The sequence below is a fragment of the Cetorhinus maximus genome, chromosome 22, assembly GCF_964194155.1.
Source record: "Cetorhinus maximus chromosome 22, sCetMax3.hap1.1, whole genome shotgun sequence".
Taxonomy (NCBI): Eukaryota; Metazoa; Chordata; class Chondrichthyes; order Lamniformes; family Cetorhinidae; genus Cetorhinus; species Cetorhinus maximus.
In genome coordinates, this window is record NC_135900.1 from 4,865,479 (window position 1) to 4,881,583 (window position 16,105).

At 46.9% G+C, this 16,105-nt stretch overlaps 2 protein-coding genes and 1 pseudogene across 3 annotated transcripts in view; all 3 read left to right on the top strand.

Moving 5' to 3' along the window:
* Nucleotides 1–6,386, top strand: part of nr1h4 (nuclear receptor subfamily 1, group H, member 4) — a 97,383-nt gene extending 90,997 nt beyond the window's left edge. The window contains exons 9-10 of the mRNA XM_078567669.1: nucleotides 1,461–1,574; nucleotides 4,799–6,386. Of these exons, the coding sequence (XP_078423795.1) occupies nucleotides 1,461–1,574; nucleotides 4,799–5,037 (353 nt within the window). The 3' untranslated portion in view covers nucleotides 5,038–6,386. The remainder of the gene's footprint in view (nucleotides 1–1,460; nucleotides 1,575–4,798) is intronic.
* On the top strand, nucleotides 2,235–2,822 carry LOC144696416 (small ribosomal subunit protein uS12 pseudogene; annotated as a pseudogene).
* An 8,697-nt stretch (nucleotides 6,387–15,083) lies between the features above and the next one.
* Nucleotides 15,084–16,105, top strand: part of gas2l3 (growth arrest-specific 2 like 3) — a 55,515-nt gene continuing 54,493 nt past the window's right edge. The window contains exon 1 of one of the 2 annotated variants that reach the window (XM_078567554.1): nucleotides 15,084–15,155. The gene's annotated coding sequence lies outside the window, so the exon portion shown is untranslated. The remainder of the gene's footprint in view (nucleotides 15,156–16,105) is intronic. The other variant, XM_078567556.1, reaches the window with a different exon arrangement.

A 16,105-nucleotide genomic window follows, 5' to 3' on the forward strand; every position in this document is an offset into this window, starting at 1 on the left:
GTGGAAGTGGAAAACCGGATTGTTCAAAAACATGTGGATCATCTAAGGACTGGAGAGGCATTCTAACACCCAGCTGTTGCACCTGTAATTGATGTCAAACCTTTAATCCCTGAGGTGACAGAGCAACATAGAATAGACATACCTGATGTCTCTGTTGAGTTAAATAATTCTGAATTGCCACTGTCTAAGGATGTCCCTGATGCTGTCATTCCTGATCATGTTAATCCAGTGGGAGAATCTCAAGTTGTAGGGTTACGTTGCTCTAATCGAATTAGAAAATCACCTCAGAGTGGTTTTAATCACATGAGCTGTGTATATTTGTACATGTTGTTGATTAAGATATTCTTGTAAATAAGAAATATAAAAAAAAGGGGGAGGAATGTAGCGATTGTGGGTAAAACCTTTCCTCCTGTTTTAGGGGTCATGTGATTGTACTGAAGAATCAGCCCTAAGCACGAGTGATCTTAGGGGGCGGAGCTTTTTAGTCATGGACCTGGTTCAAGTATGTAGCTTCTACAAGAGCCCTGTAAATAAAGTTATCTGTTTGAAACAGGAAACCTGTCCGGTACATCAATTCCATTACAATTCTCTTTGTAAAGAATGATTAGAGTCCGGAATTCACTGACACAAACCACCATTGTGGCATGGTTCACAGATCCTTCTGAAATGAAATGAAATTGCGGCAAAGGGAATGAACTTCAAAAGCTGGAATTCAAAGCAATATGAGCAACAAGCCAGAGATTGGGATTAGATAAAGTGGCACAGATTGCTGACTGGCTTCTTTCTGTGCTGAAACATTCTGCGATTCTGAGGAATGGATTTTGTCAGATGCACACTGTACATCTTGTCAGTCTTCAAGAGCAACTTGCATTTATAGAGCGCCTTTAACATAAACATCCCAAGATGCATCACGGGAGCGTTACAATTTAACATTGAGCCATATAAGGAGATTTTAGGACAAGTGACCAAAAGCTTGGTCAAAGATGTCAGTTTAAGGAGCAGATTAAAGGAGGAGAGTAAGATGGAGAGGTTGAGGGACGGAATTCCACAACTTAGGGTCCTGGCAGCTGAAAGCACGGTGACCAGTGGTGGTGTGATTCAAATCAGAGATGCTCGAGAGGCCAGAATTGGAATATTGCAGAGATCTCAAGGAGATTTGGGGCTGGAGAAGATTACAGAGAAAAGAAGGAGTCAAGGCCACGGGGGGGATTTGAAAGCAGGGAAGAGAATTTGAAAAGTAAGATATGTTGCTTGATAGGGAGACAATGTAGGTCAGAAAGCACAGAGAGTGCTGGAGGAACGGGGCTTGGCGTGAGTTCTGACCTTGTGCATTTCTAACAAACGTCTTTGCTTTAGTCTTGTATATTGCTTATGCATTTTACCATGGAAGTGTTATTTAATGAAGAAATTGGTGAAGAAAGTGATGGATTATAATCAAACATCATTTCTATTTTAAATAGGCATTGCTGAGGAGTATATCATACCAATGTTTAACTTCTATCGAAGTATAGGGGAGTTGAAGATGACCCAAGAAGAATATAGCCTTTTAACGGCCATCACAATCCTTTCACCAGGTAGGTGGTGGTCCCAGCAATGTCCAATATTAATGTTTCGGGCATGTTATAAGCTGCCTATTTATAGGTTTGATTAACATGTTCGCTGTGGCCCAATGTGTTGCAATCTCATCTCTGAGTCAGAATATTGTTACCAGCTGGGAGCCTGGAAAATTTGTCCTTCCTTCAATGTGGAGGGAGAGGGTGGACCGAGGAGGGAGGAGTGTCTGCTTCGCTGACCATGGGGCAACAGTGATCCCACGGTCTGCAGGACACATGGAGCGGAGAGTCTGCAGTGCACAGATGACACAGAGCAGAGTGGGCAACATCTGGAGCTCACCAGTTGTCTTGACAAACCTACATGAGATCGGGACGCTGATCACCTCCCCTCATCTCCCCCCACGCACCCATCCCCACCCCCCCACCCCGATAAATAGGCATGACCCTGTCCCCTCATTCTCTACCGTCAGTCCTTTAGAAATGGCATTAAATCATTCTGCGTTTCTGAAGCATGGAAATTAAAATCCTGAATAAAGAGAGGAGCAGGTCAGGTCAGGCTCCAGAAATGTCATGTGTTCAGCACTTGGAATTGTAAAACAAAAAGTAAAAATCCCAACAGTCTAGATTCGAACTGCGATTGCCAATAACACAGATGCTCCTCTGTGTTCATTTTGCTGAGAGGCTGAGTCTGTTGCCATGGGTAAATGCCGTGGTCTTCATACAGCCAGAAAGCTGCAGAACCTTCGGCATGATCAGGGAGTAGCAGGACAAGCCATACAAGAAGGTCCACTTGGGAACTCCCCTGAAGGCCAACCCATTTGGTGGCGCCTCCCCTGCCAAAGGAATAGTCTTGGAAAAAGTTAGCGTTGGGGCTAAGTAGCCCAATTCTGCTGTCAGAGAGTGCGTTCGAGTCCAGCTTATTAAGAATGGCAAGAAAATCACAGCTTTTGTTCCAAATGGTGGTTGCTTGAATTTCATTGAGGAAAGTGATGAAGTTCTAGTCGCTGGTTTTGGTGGTAAGGGTCATGCTGTTGGTGATATTCCTGGTGTCTGTTTCAAGGTGGTGAAAGTAGCCAGTGTATCCCCGTTGGCCCCTATACAAAGGCAAGAAGCAGAGACCGAGATCTTAAACCTTTCAGTATATGAAGAATGATGGAAAATAAAACATTTTAAAACAGATATTTAACAAAACAATATACTGTTCATTGTCCCACTGGGGTTCGCTTAGGATGGACATTCTCACTATCCCTGAGAAAGTGAGCGATTTGACAATGGACAGTAAATACCTCGGCCAGGAATACTCCGGATGGCGGGATTTCCCATCCAGCCATCCAAAGGATCAGTGGGGAACACATCCCCGCTGACACTGCCCACCCCACACCCGGAATGAGCCTCCATTGGCTGTAGGCCGGACTTCTGCCCCTCGCTTGGGAGGAAGTCCCACCTTACAGAGCTGCCGGCCAATCTGATTGGCTGGCAGCTCTTTAATCCCTGCAGCGACAGAAGCTGCAGCGGACGGGAGAGGATCTTCCTGAAGACGTTGGAGCCTTAGTCCCAGGAGTGGACAGGAAGGTTAGGTTTCAGGGTCTCCGGGGCAGTGAGGGCAGGGGAGGCCTGAGAAGGTGGATAGTGGGCGATTGGAGAGTCAGGAGAGGGGCCAGGGAGGTTGGGGGGCGGGGAAGGAGGTCCAGCGTCCACCGGACCTTATGGGGGCGCGGCCCGAGGGTACTCCCCCCACCCGCCCCCACTTCCCACCCGAGGCCTAAACCTGATCATTTTCGGATTTCCCACACGCCTAGGAAATCCCCCCTGCCAGCCTAAAAATCGAGCTGGGCGGGAAACGGCCCTTAAGTGGCCAACAATTGGGGCAATGGCGGGCAGCCCATCCGAGAGCCCGTTCGCCCCGGTGTGAAATCGGCGAGAGGTCGGGGTGGGCGGGAAGCCCATTCGTTCTATTCTGTTCCACCCCCCACCTGCCGGCAGGGGGAGGCTAAAACTCAGGCCCATGTTTAAAACACATCCCCGTTCATTACTGCACCTGAGAAGGTTTTAAAATGCACTGGCAATACCTTTGGCTTAAATATTCACTCAGCGTTGCTTATCACTGCTTCATGTAGACTATGCGTTTGGGACCTGATGCGCTTTACACAAGAACTTGAGAAATAGCAGCGGGCGTCAGTCACTCGCCTCTGCCAGCCTCTTCCACCATTCAGTAAGAACATGGCTGATTGTCCACATCATCTCCACTTTCCCGTTCAACCCCCATAATCCTTAAATCCATTCATGCCAAAAGGCCTAGCGAGTGCCCTTCCAGTAGAACTATGTTCCACCTTGCCCCACCGAGATGAAGTGGGTTAGGCTGCAGGGTTGTGACGAGGGGGTGGATAAGCAGCGGTTGAGGGAGGGCGGCATGTTTGTTAGCGCTCATCAAACAGAGGCGGCTTCATTGGCTCGGACACGTACGCAGGATGCAGGATGGTCGCGTACCCAAGGCCTTTCTGTATGGTGAGGTACCCGGAGCCAGACGGCCAGTAGGACACCCAAAGCTCCACTTCAAGGACGCTTGGCAAGCCTGACATGAAGGCCTTAGACATGTGGCGAGTCACTGGCTGATGACTGAGGAAAATGGCGACACCTCCTATGGGTGGGTGTGCACGACCACGATGACCTGTGGCTCCAGCGGCTTGGCAACGGGCACCAATGCCAGAAACAACAACCCACAATGACACTTGGTAGCTTCAGATGTCATATGGCACTTACGGCAGATCCTACCACTCAAGGATTGGCCTCTTCAGCTATCAGCAGGGCTGTGCCATGTGAAGACACCCCATAGGAAATGGATTGTTTGCTGCCTGTCCATCATCTTTCATAGATGGAAGGATGCTCGAAGATTCTTTGTAGGCTGCCCACTCCATGGAAATCAGGCCCAGGCCGAAAGCTGGGCACCTTGGGCTCTACCATTCATGCACAGGAGCTGTACAATGTCCACTCCCCCAGTCACAAATGGGCACACCCAGATTTGTAGAGCTAGATATTTCAAAGTAGCTTTGTTTGGCCTAATAGCCTCCCTCAGAAAATACCCTGCCCTGCAGAGATTTGAGGGCAAATATCCCAGTTTAAACTGTATGTTGCCAGCATTGGGAAACCTCGTGTGAGTCAGGTGTGCACCTGCTCTACCTTGTCGGATGGTGTGACATAATATAAAGTAAAATGTCCGCACTTAACAATCTGTTTCTCTGCTGTAGATCGTTCCTTTGTGAAGAATCGGGAAGCGATTGACAGACTTCAGGAGCCTTTGCTGGAAATCCTGCAGAAATACAGCAAACTGAACCACCCAGATGACCCCCAGCACTTTGCCCGGTTACTGGGCAGACTCACTGAACTCAGGACTTTTAACCACCATCACTCAAATATGCTGATGTCCTGGAGAATCAACGACCAGAAATTCACGCCTCTTCTCTGTGAGATCTGGGATGTACAGTGAATTCTCCCGCCCTCCTTGACAGATTTCTTGAGTCATTTACAGGACCCGGTAATTAAAAATAGATGCACGCAATAGTCTGGAAACTGAAGCTTCGAACTTTGGGACGTTCTGACTGACTGGTGTGCCTGCACCAAGGGAACTAATAGGTTTTCTGTGGCACCATAGCTAGTGCAAAGACTCATTCTGGGAAAGCACAGGTTGAAAACAAGGATGTGACACTTTAACCCTACAGCTTTGACTCATGCCCACCAATAGCGAGGTTCTACATGGGCAACACAGGCATCAGAAACAACCCCAAATATCTTCCAAAAATAAGTTTGGCACTTTTTAAAATTGCCTTTGTGGTCTTAATGTATAGACAAGTAATATATAAGACTATTTGAAGTGTCTTTGAGCTAATGTCTTGTATCGTGAAATCTAGTCCTACTGATTGTTTCCATAGATGGATGTTAAGGGCAGAGGTGATGCCACTGACAGCCAGCACAGTACCACAGCAATAAGTATTGCCAATTAATTCCTTTGACCAGAGCGCATGTCCAAAAGGAAACATTCCACAGTGGAAGTTGATAGATTTGATTTCATAGACAGGGAGCAAGGTAGTTTCAAATGTAGAATGATGTGAAAGGATGCACAGAAATGCTAATGATGGATAGAGTGTTCTATTCAACCCCCAGGAGGACAGATAGAATTAGACTTGGAGCCATTCCCTAACTTCTCAGCTCTGAGGTTAATCCGAGGCCCCATCTGCCCTCTCAGGTGGAAGTAAATGATCCCGCGGTCACTATTATGAAGAAGAGCAGGGAAACTTCACTCATTCGGCAGTGAAACTGACCTGGAGCACCTATTTAATTTAGCAGCTAGCCCAAGCCTTTACAGACTGGCAAACCATCCCGTTGCTAAATTGGTCCACTTTCCACCGATGTTGTGCTGAAAAAATAGGCACAACACAAAACCAATTTCTACTTTAATGGTCTCTTTAGTCTCTTACATTACAACAGTGGTGATCCTTCAAAAACCTCAATGACTGCAAAGCACTTTGGGACTTAAAGGGATTGTGAAAAGCCCGACAGAATGCAACTGCTTCCCTTGGTTTTTAAAGCATTCTAACTGCTCGTGAACCCAAACTCTGGCTGGAAGAGTTCAGCGGTTTGGCATTTAAGACAAATTGAAAAGTGTTCTGCACAATTTCACTCTGAATAGGGAGCACTGGAAATCTTCCCTCATTTTTCTCAATATGTCAATTGAGAGTGAAGTTGATTGTGACTCAAAGCAGTGGGTCACATGAGTAAAGGAAAAAACTGTATTGCGTAAAGATTTCCGACAGTTTTTAAACCCTTGTAGGATAAGAACTTCAAAACTGAAAGTGTTAGCAGGTCATGTTCATAACCTGTATATTGATATGCTACTAAGGAAACCCAATTCTTATTCACACTATATGACAATTACATTAATGTGCGATACCATTATTACTCAAACTGATCCATTGAAATCTGGAATGTATTTGTGAAAATACATATATTATTATAATAACCAATAAAGGATGAATTGTAACAGGTTGATGTAAGTTGCTTTGTGTTAATTTACGGGATGTATTGGTGCATATACATTTCATATGTTACCGTGTTAAGTGGTAGTGAAGTCAGACATAATTAATATTTTGTCAAAGTGATTCGAGAATATTCATGATAACCAGCGTGGGGCAGAGTTTCCGCTTTGGCTGCAGTTGCCAATCTGGAGTCGCACTGGTTTCCAAAACTGAAGCTATGGTTCATGTCTCTGCTCAAACTCATTAGCATGAACATAAACTCTTCCATGAACCAATGCAACCAGTCAATGCAAACAAAAACAGCTTACATGTATGTTACGCATTTAACACAGTAAAACATCCCAAGGCACATAACCAGAGCAATAAACAATAACAACGTACATTTATATAGCACATTTAGTGTAATAAAATGTGCCAAGGTGCTTCACATGAGCATTTATAAAACAAAATTTAACACAGACCGACTATTTTAAAGAATAGCTGGGAAACTTCACCCCAGTGTCTTGGCCAATATTTACAATCAGCCCATCATGCCCGTGCTAGCCAGGAAAAGATGGAAAAGAAATTAGCCGCTCATTTTAATCCCACTTTCCAGCACCTGGTCTGCAGGTTACAGCGCTTCAGATGCAGATCCAGGTACCTTTTAAATGAGTTGAGGGTTTCAGCCTCAACCACCGATTTAGACAGCGAATTCCAGACTCCACCACCCTCTGGGTGAAAAAATTTTTCCTCATGTCCCCTCGAATCCTTCTACCAATCACCTTAAATCTATACCTCCGGGTAATTGACCCCTCAGCTAGGGGAATCAAGTCTTTCCTGTCTGCCCTATCTAGGGCCCTCATAATTTTGTGCACCTCAATTACATCACCCCTCAGCCTCCTCTGTTCTAAGGAAAACAACCCCAGCCTATCCAATCTCTCCTCATAGCTGCAATTTTCAAGCCCTAGTAACATTCCTGTAAATCTCCTCTGCACCATCTCCAGAGCAATTATGTCCTTCCTGTAAAGAGTGACCAGAACCGTACACAAAATTCCAGTGGCCCAGCCAGCGTTTTATACAGTTCCAGTATTACATCCCTGCTTTTGTATTCAATACCTTGTCCAATAAAAGAAAGCTTTCCATATGCTTTGTTTACCAACCTGTCCATCTTCAGGGACCTGTGGACATGCGCTCCAAGGTCCCTCACTTCTTCAACCCCTCTCAATATCCTTCCCTTTATTGATTTGTTTGCCCTCCCCAAAAGCATTTCTTCACACTTTTCCGGATTGAATTCCATTTGCCACTTTTCTGCCCACTCAACCAAACCATTGGTATCATTCTGGAGTCAGCAGCTATCCTCTTCACTATCAACTACTCGGCCAATTTTTGTGTCATCTGCAAATTTCCCCATCATACCTCCCACATTTATGTCCAAATCATTAATATATACAGCAAACAGTAAGGGCCCCAACACTGAGCCCTGTGGAACACCACTGGAAACCATTTTCCATTCGCAAAAAACATCAATTGACCATTACCCTTTGTTTCCTGCTGCTGAGTCAATTTTGGATCCAACTTGCCACCTTCTCCTGTATCCCATGGGATCTCACTTTTCTGACCAGTCTGCCATGTGGGGCCTTGTCAAATTCCTTACTGAAATTCTTGTAGACAACATCCACTGCACTACCCTCATCAATCCTCCCTGTTACTTCCTCAAAAAATTCTATTAAGTTAGTAAGACACGATCTTCCCCTAACAAAACCATGCTGACTGTCCCTGATCAATCTGTGCCTTTCCAAGTGAGTTTATCCTGTCTCTCAGAATTGATTCCAATAATTTTCCCACCACTGAAGTCAGGCTGACTGGTCTATAATTTTCTGGCCTATCACTCACACCCTTTCTAAATAATGGTACAACATTTGCAGACCTCCAATCTTCTGGGACCTCGCCTGTATCTAGTGAGGATTGAAAAATGATCCTCAGAGCAACTGCTATTTCCTCCCTGGCTTCCTTCAACAGCCTGGGATACAATCCATCCAGCCCTGGTGATTTATCCACCTTCAAGGAGGCCAGTCCCTCCAGGACTTCCTTTCTCACCGTGCTTATTGTATCTAATATTTCACACTTCTCCTCTTTAACTAGAATGTCTGCATCATCCCTTTCCTTAGTGAAGACAGAGACAAATTACTCATTGAGAACCCTGCCCACATCTTCAGCATCAATGCACCATGTACATCTCTGATGGGCCCTACCTTTTCCTTAGTTATTCTTTTGCTCTTAATGTACTTGTAAAACATCTTTGGGTTTTCTTTGATTTTACCTGCCAATATTTTTTCGTATCCTCTCTTTGCTTTCCTAATTTCCATTTTTACTTCACCGCTGTACTTTCTATACCCCTCGAGGCTTACTACAGTATTAAGTCTTTTTGACTGTCACAAACTTTCTTTTTCTGCTTTATCTTGGCCTATATGCTCCTGGATAACCAGGGGGCTCTAGATTTGGTGGTACCACCCTTTTTCTTTGTGGGGACGAGTCTACACTGTGCCCGTAGAATCTCACTTTTGAATGCCTCCCACTGATTTGACACTGTTTTCCCTCCTAATAGTTGTATCCAGTCCAGTCTCATCAGTTCACCTCTTAGCTTCGTAAAATTTGTTTTCCCCAATTTCAAACTTTCACTCCTGTTCTATCTTTGTCCTTTTCCATGATGATGTTAAATCTAGCTGTATTATGGTCACTATCTCCAAAATGGTTCCCCACTGCTACTTCATCCACTTGCCCAGCTTCATTTCCTAAGACTAAATCTAGAATTGCGCCCCCTCTCACTGGGCTTGTTACGTGCTGGCTAAAAAAGTTCTCTTGAGTTCAGTTCAAGAATTTTGTGCCCACTGTGTCTTTCACACTCTCCATATCCCAAATGATATTAGGGTAGTTGAAATCCCCAACGATTACTGCCCTATTGTTTTTGCGCTCAGAAATCTGACCACATATTTGCTCTTCTATCTCCCTTCCACTATTTGGGGGTCTATCGTACATTCCCAGTAGTGTGGCTGCCCCTTTTTTATTTCTGAGCTCAACCCACATGGCCTCATTTGATGCTTCATTTAGTATATCATTCCTCCTCACGGATGTAATTGATTCTTTAACCAATAATGCTACATCCCCACCTTTTCTATCCCTCTCCCTATCCTGTCTGAAAACTCTATATCCAGGGATGTTGAGCTGTCATTTTTGACCCTCCTTAAGCCAAGTTTCTGTTATAGCAACAATATCATGCTGCCATGTGTCTATATGCGCCCTTGGCTCATCGGCTTTATTTACTATGCTCTTTGCATTTACATATACACCTTTTAGCACTGCCAAATTCCTGTGCTGCACACTTTTTAACCTGTGCTTCTTCTGTCTTTCAGAGTCACTCAATAATTCTCCATTTCCCATTCCCTGCTCTGAATTTGCCCTCAGGTTCCCACCCCCTTGTCAATCTAGTTTGAACCCCCACCCCCGCCCCCAAAACAGCAACTAGCAAATCTCCCTGCGAAGATATTCAACCCAGTCCTGTTCAGGTGTAGACCGACTGGCTTGTACAGGTCCCACCTTCCCCAGAACCAGTCGCAATGCCTCTGGAATCTGATGCCCTCCCTCCTATCCCAGCTTTCTAGCCATGTGTTTATTCCCTCAATTCTCCTATTTCTAGACTCACTTGCACGTGGGACTAGGAGTAATCCTGAGATTACTGCTTTAGAGGTCCTGTTTTTTCAATCTCCTTCCTAGCTCCCTAAAGTCTGCTTTCAGAACCTGATCCTTTTCCTACCTAAGTCATTGTTACCAACGTGGACCACGACCTCTGGCTGATCACCCTCCCCCAGAAGAATGCTCTGCAGCTGCTCTGTGACATCCTTGACCCTGGCACCATGAAGGCAACATACCATCCTGGAGTTATGCCTACGGCCACAGAAATGCCTGTCTGTTCCGCTAACTAATGAATCCCCTGTCACTCTTCCTTTCTCGTGGTGCTACAAACTTGGCTCTGACCGCACTCCTCTGAGGAACCCTCACCAGCTCCCAAATGGAAAGCTGATTTGTGAGTGGGACCCCAAAGGACTCCTACACTTCCTGCCTAGTTTTCTTGGACTGCCTAGTGATCACCCATTCCCTTTCTATCTCCAGGCCCCTAAGCTGCAGCGTGACCACCTCCCTAAATATGCTATCCACGTAGCTCTCAGCCCCGTGGATATGCCACAGTGACTCCAGCTGCCACTTGAGCTCTGAAACCTGGAGTTCAAGGTTCTGCAGCTGGTGACATATCCTGCACATGTGGTCATCTAGGACATCTGGAGTGTCCACAACTTCCCACATATTACAGGCTGCGCATTTCATATAACCAAGCTGTCCGGATATGGCTTCAATTTACTTCTTTTATGTTTACTTTATTTTACTTTGGTTTACTTCTATTAACTTTATATTTCTTGTCCCTACTTAATAAACCTTACCAAAAGTAGAGTTCCTACTTTATTTTAAACCTTAGGAATAGAATAAACCTTAAACGCTTACTAGATACTCACCAGGTACTGGGGACGTGGTCAGTTTTGTACACAGGGCCAACTTACAGCACAATTTCTTTTAAACTTGCGTTGAAGATTCACTGAAACTCAAACTGCAGTTGAAGTGACTTGTGCTTAAAACTCCTCAATCATTTAAGCTGGTTTTGGCCACCACTATTTAAACCAGCTGGAACAGCACTCAAGTAGATCGATAACATCCAGGACAGCGCACCTGCTTGATCCACCACCTTAAACAACCACTCCCTCCACCACCGATGCATGGAGGCAGCAGTGTGTGCCATCTGCAAGATATACCGCAATATCTCGCCAATAGCATCTCCCAAACCTGCAGCCTCTACCACCTAGAAGCACAAGGGCAGCAGGCGCATGGGAACACCACTACCTGCAGGTCCCACTTCCAAGTTGCACACCATCCTGACTTGGAAATATATCGCCGTTCCCTCACTGTCGCTGGGTCAAAATCCTGGAACACTGTCCCTAACAGCACCACACGGGCTGCTGCAGTTCAAGAAAGGGCAATAAATATCGACCTTGCCAGTGACACTCACATCCTAAGCACAAAATGGGAAACCTCTAGGCCCAAGTTTTCTAAGTTGGGTCCTTTAGGTAGATCTGGTTCTGCAAGATTTAATCGTTGAAAAAACCCACAACATTGAGAAAAGGTGGTGGAAAAACCCAGCAAGTGGCAAAAATGACAGGTAAGTTACAACAATGATAAAATACAAACAAGAGAATCAACAAATACAGAACACAGGACCATAGATACTTGAAAAGAGACATTTACAAGGCTACAGGGAGAGAGCAGCAGGATAGTCCTTTCAAAGAGCCGGCACAGATATGATGGGCTGAATGGCCTCCTCCTGTGCTGGGCGGTTTTATGATTCCGTAACAAGTCACTGAATCTCAGAATTATTACAATGCAGAAGGAGGCCATTCGGCCCATCATATCTGCACCAGCTCTCTGAATGGGCGACTCACTTAGTGCCATTCTCCCACCTTCTCCCCATAACCCTGCACATTTTCTTCCTGTTCAGAGAACAAAATTCCCTTTTGAATGCTTCAATTGAACCTGCCCCCACCACACTCTCAGGCAGCGCATTCCAGACCTTAACCACTCACTGCGTGAAAATGTTTTTTCTCATATCCGTTCTGTTTCTTTTGCCAATCACCTTAAATCTGTTCCCTCTCATTCTCGATCCTTTTACCAGCGGGAACAGTTTCTCCCTGTATACTCTGTCCAGACCCCTCATGGATGTGAATACCTCTATGAAATCTCCTCTCCGCCTTCTCTTATCTAAGGAAAACAGTCATAACATCGCCAATCTATCTAATTAACTGAAGTTCCCCATTCCTGGAACCATTCTCATGAATGTTTTCTGCACTCTCGCCGATGCCTTCACATTAAAGTTCGGTGCCTGGAACTGGAGACAAACTCCAGCTGAGGCCAAACTTGTGTCTTATACAGATTCAATATAACCTATGCTCCTATGAATAAAGCCCAGGATACCGTGTGCTTTACTAATCACGCTCTCAATCTGTCCTGCCACCTTCAATGACTTATACACCCAGGTCCCTCTGCTCCTGCACCTCCTTCAGAATTGTACATTTTATTTTACATTGTCTCTCTATATTCTTCCTACCAAAATGAATCACTTCGCACTTCTCTGCATTGAACCTCATCTGCCCCCTGTCCCTAGAGAATACAGACCATGCAACATAGAATTACCCAGTACTTTCAGCACAGAAAGGAGCTATTTGACCTTACCAGTCCATGTCGGTGTTAATGCTCCAATGAGCATCCTCCCACTCCACTTCATCTCACCCTATCTGGGGGGTGGGGGGGGGAGGTGGGGGGGGGGGGGAGCGGTGGGGAGGTAGGAGGTGGGGGAGGGGAGGTAGGAGGTGGGGGAGGGGAGGTAGGAGGTGGGGGAGGGGAGGTAGGGGTGGGGAATGCTAGGTGGCTGGCTGACTGGTTGGATGGCCGGTGTGTATCAGGTTGGTGCCATTAACGTGGGGTTTGATCCCTATCACAGCTGGGCTGGATTTGGGACCTGCCTCCTTGCCCTGCCCGTGGTGGGGATCATGGCGCTGTGAGTCAGACTTACCTTTGGGCAGAGAACTGAAGAAGAAGATTCCCCTTAAATACCTCTATACTATTCGCCTCTACCACTCCCTGTGATAGCAAGTTCCACATTCTAATCCTCTCTGTGTAAAACAATTTCTCATGAATTCTGTACTGCATTTATTAGTGGCTATCTTACATTGATGCTCCTTAGACCACAACTGGAAACGTCTTCACTGGGATAGGGAATTCTAAAGTCCAACAACCCTCTGAGGGAAGAAATTCCTCCTTATCTCTATCTTAAATGGGAGACCCCTTGTTTTTAAACTGTGTCCCCTAGTTCTAGGCTCCTCCAAAAGGGGAAATATCAGCATCTACCAGGTCAGTATCTTATATTTTTCAATAAGATCACTTCTCACTCTTCTCAACTCCTGTAAGTACAGGCCCAGCTTACTTAACCTTTCTTCATCCCAGAATGAACCTAGTTCCAATGCAAATATATCCCTCCTTAAGTAAGGAGACCAAAACTGTACGCAGTACTCCAGGTATGGTCTCACCAATGTCCTGTACAATTATAGCAAGACTTCCCAACGTTTATACTTGATACCCCTTCCAGTGAAACTCTTTCGAGTTATCAACAGTCACAGATTGCAACTCTTTCGAGTACAATCACAGTTCTTGGTTTCCGGGAGTGGGTCATGAACCCACAACCCTCTGATTCAAAGGCGAGGGTGCTATGAACTGAACCACAGCTGACAAGGCCAACATCCCACTTACTTTCCTAATTACCCACTGAACCTACAGACTAACTTTTTGTGAGATTTTATCAGAACTGAAGGATCATTGACCTGAAACATTAACTCTTGTTTCTCTCTCTCTCTGTTGGACCTGCTGCGTGTTTCCAGCACTGCCTGTTGGATGGTGTGAAGGCTCTTACATTGAAGCTGAGAAGTGTTAACATTTTAGGAATGATGCTGTTTGCTTCTAACATGGGCACATCCCGATTTACTAAAGTTTAAATTTGCACAAGAACTTTACAAATCTAAACATAAATGTTTATGTACTTACAATATATTCTACATTAATAATTAGTGTATTTAAATAAAATGTGTCTGTGCAGAGTGGATAGAGACTGGAACCACTGTCCAGCCGCGATTCAATGTGGCGATTCTGGTCTCTGGCAATATTCTGAATGACGCGAGGCGGAGCCCCGCCCCTTTCACCTAGGCCACGCCCCGCAGGCTGGACCGCGGGCCGCTATTGGCTGTTTCGAACGGCGCTGCCCACGGGATGAATGGCGGTTTAACAACTACTGAGAAGGAACAGATTGGAGGAGAAACCGGGACAATCCAGGAGAGCTCGGGACAAGGCAGGATAACCCGGGACAGCCCGGGAGGACCCGGGACAGTGCGGGAGAAACCGGGAGAGCGCAGCCCATCCCATCCCGGGACAGGACGGTAGGAACCGGGAGAGCGCAGCCCATTCCGGGACCGGGAGAGCGCTGCCCATTCCGGCACCGGGAGAGCTCAGTCCAGTCCGGTACTGGGCGCTAGGACCCGGGAGAGCGCAGCCCAGTCCGGGACCGGGAGAGCGCTGCCCATTCCGGGACCGGGAGAGCGAAGTCCAGTCCGGTACCGGGCGCTAGGACCCGGGAGAGCGCAGCCCATTCCGGGACCGGGAGAGCGCTGCCCATTCCGGGACCGGGAGAGCTCAGTCCAGTCCGGTACCGGGCGCTAGGACCCGGGAGAGCGCAGCCCAGTCCGGGACCGGGAGAGCAAAGTCCATCCGGTACCGGGCGCTAGGACCCGGGAGAGCGCAGCCCAGTCCGGGACCGGGAGAGCGCAGTCCAGTCCGGTACCGGGCGCTAGGACCCGGGAGAGCGCAGCCCAGTCCGGGACCGGGAGAGCGCAGTCCAGTCCGGGACCAGGCGCTAGGACCCGGGAGAGCGCAGACACAAGCTGCTCCCCAGGTGAGACTTTCTTTTTTTCCTCAGTTACATTTTGGATACAATGTTTCCCCTCAGGAGCCTGGGCAGGGGGGAGGTTACTGCCATCACTGGGAGGGTATAGGAGGCTAGAGGGGGTATGGAAGAGGCAATAGGAGGAGGTAAGGGGGTTAGAGGGAGTATCGGGGAGGGTAAGGGTGGTTAGAGGGGCATGGAGATGGGTACATTGGGTTAGAAGGGGTATGGCGGTGGGCGCAGGGTGTTAAAGGGGTGTAGGGGAAGGTACAGGGGGATAGAGGGGCATAGGGAAGGGTACAGGGGAGGCTACAGGGAGTTGGTATGGGGAACGATTGCAGGTTTAAAGGGTGTGAGTTTTGGGTACACCTGGGTGTGGTGTGGGTACCCAGCTCGCACCTTTCAGCCCACCTCCGCGTCTATTGTTGAATTAAAGCTGTTGTGTATCTCCAGCACTGGTACTGGGTGATGCGGGTGACGAGTGTGGTTAGTGTTCTAGCTCAGATTTTGGAGCAGAGATTTTGAATGGGCGTGGAAGGGAAGAGAGTGAAGGGGGCTGGCGGGGGGTTGGTGGTGGTAGGGGTTTGGGGGGGGCGGGTGAGGTGGTGGGGGCAGTGGAGACTTGATAACACGAGCTTGCAAAGTTGAAAGACTGAAGAATGGCCAACAATTGGGGCGGCAGTGAAATTGGGAATGAAGTGGTGAGGATGGGGTGTAAGGGGTGGGGATGGTGGCTGGGCACCCTGGTAGGGGTGAGGGGTGGAGTTTAATGGAGTAAAGATGGCGGTGGGGGGGGGGTATCAGGGTGAGCAGGACACCGTATGCGGTAGGATCCAGGAGACAAGCTTCTGTCTGTCAAATGAGTGTTCAAACGTTTGTGTTCCAGAGCTTATTCAACTAAATTTGTGGCTTGCAGTGTCAACATTGTAAAGGTGTCTGAGTGTTTTGCATAATCTATG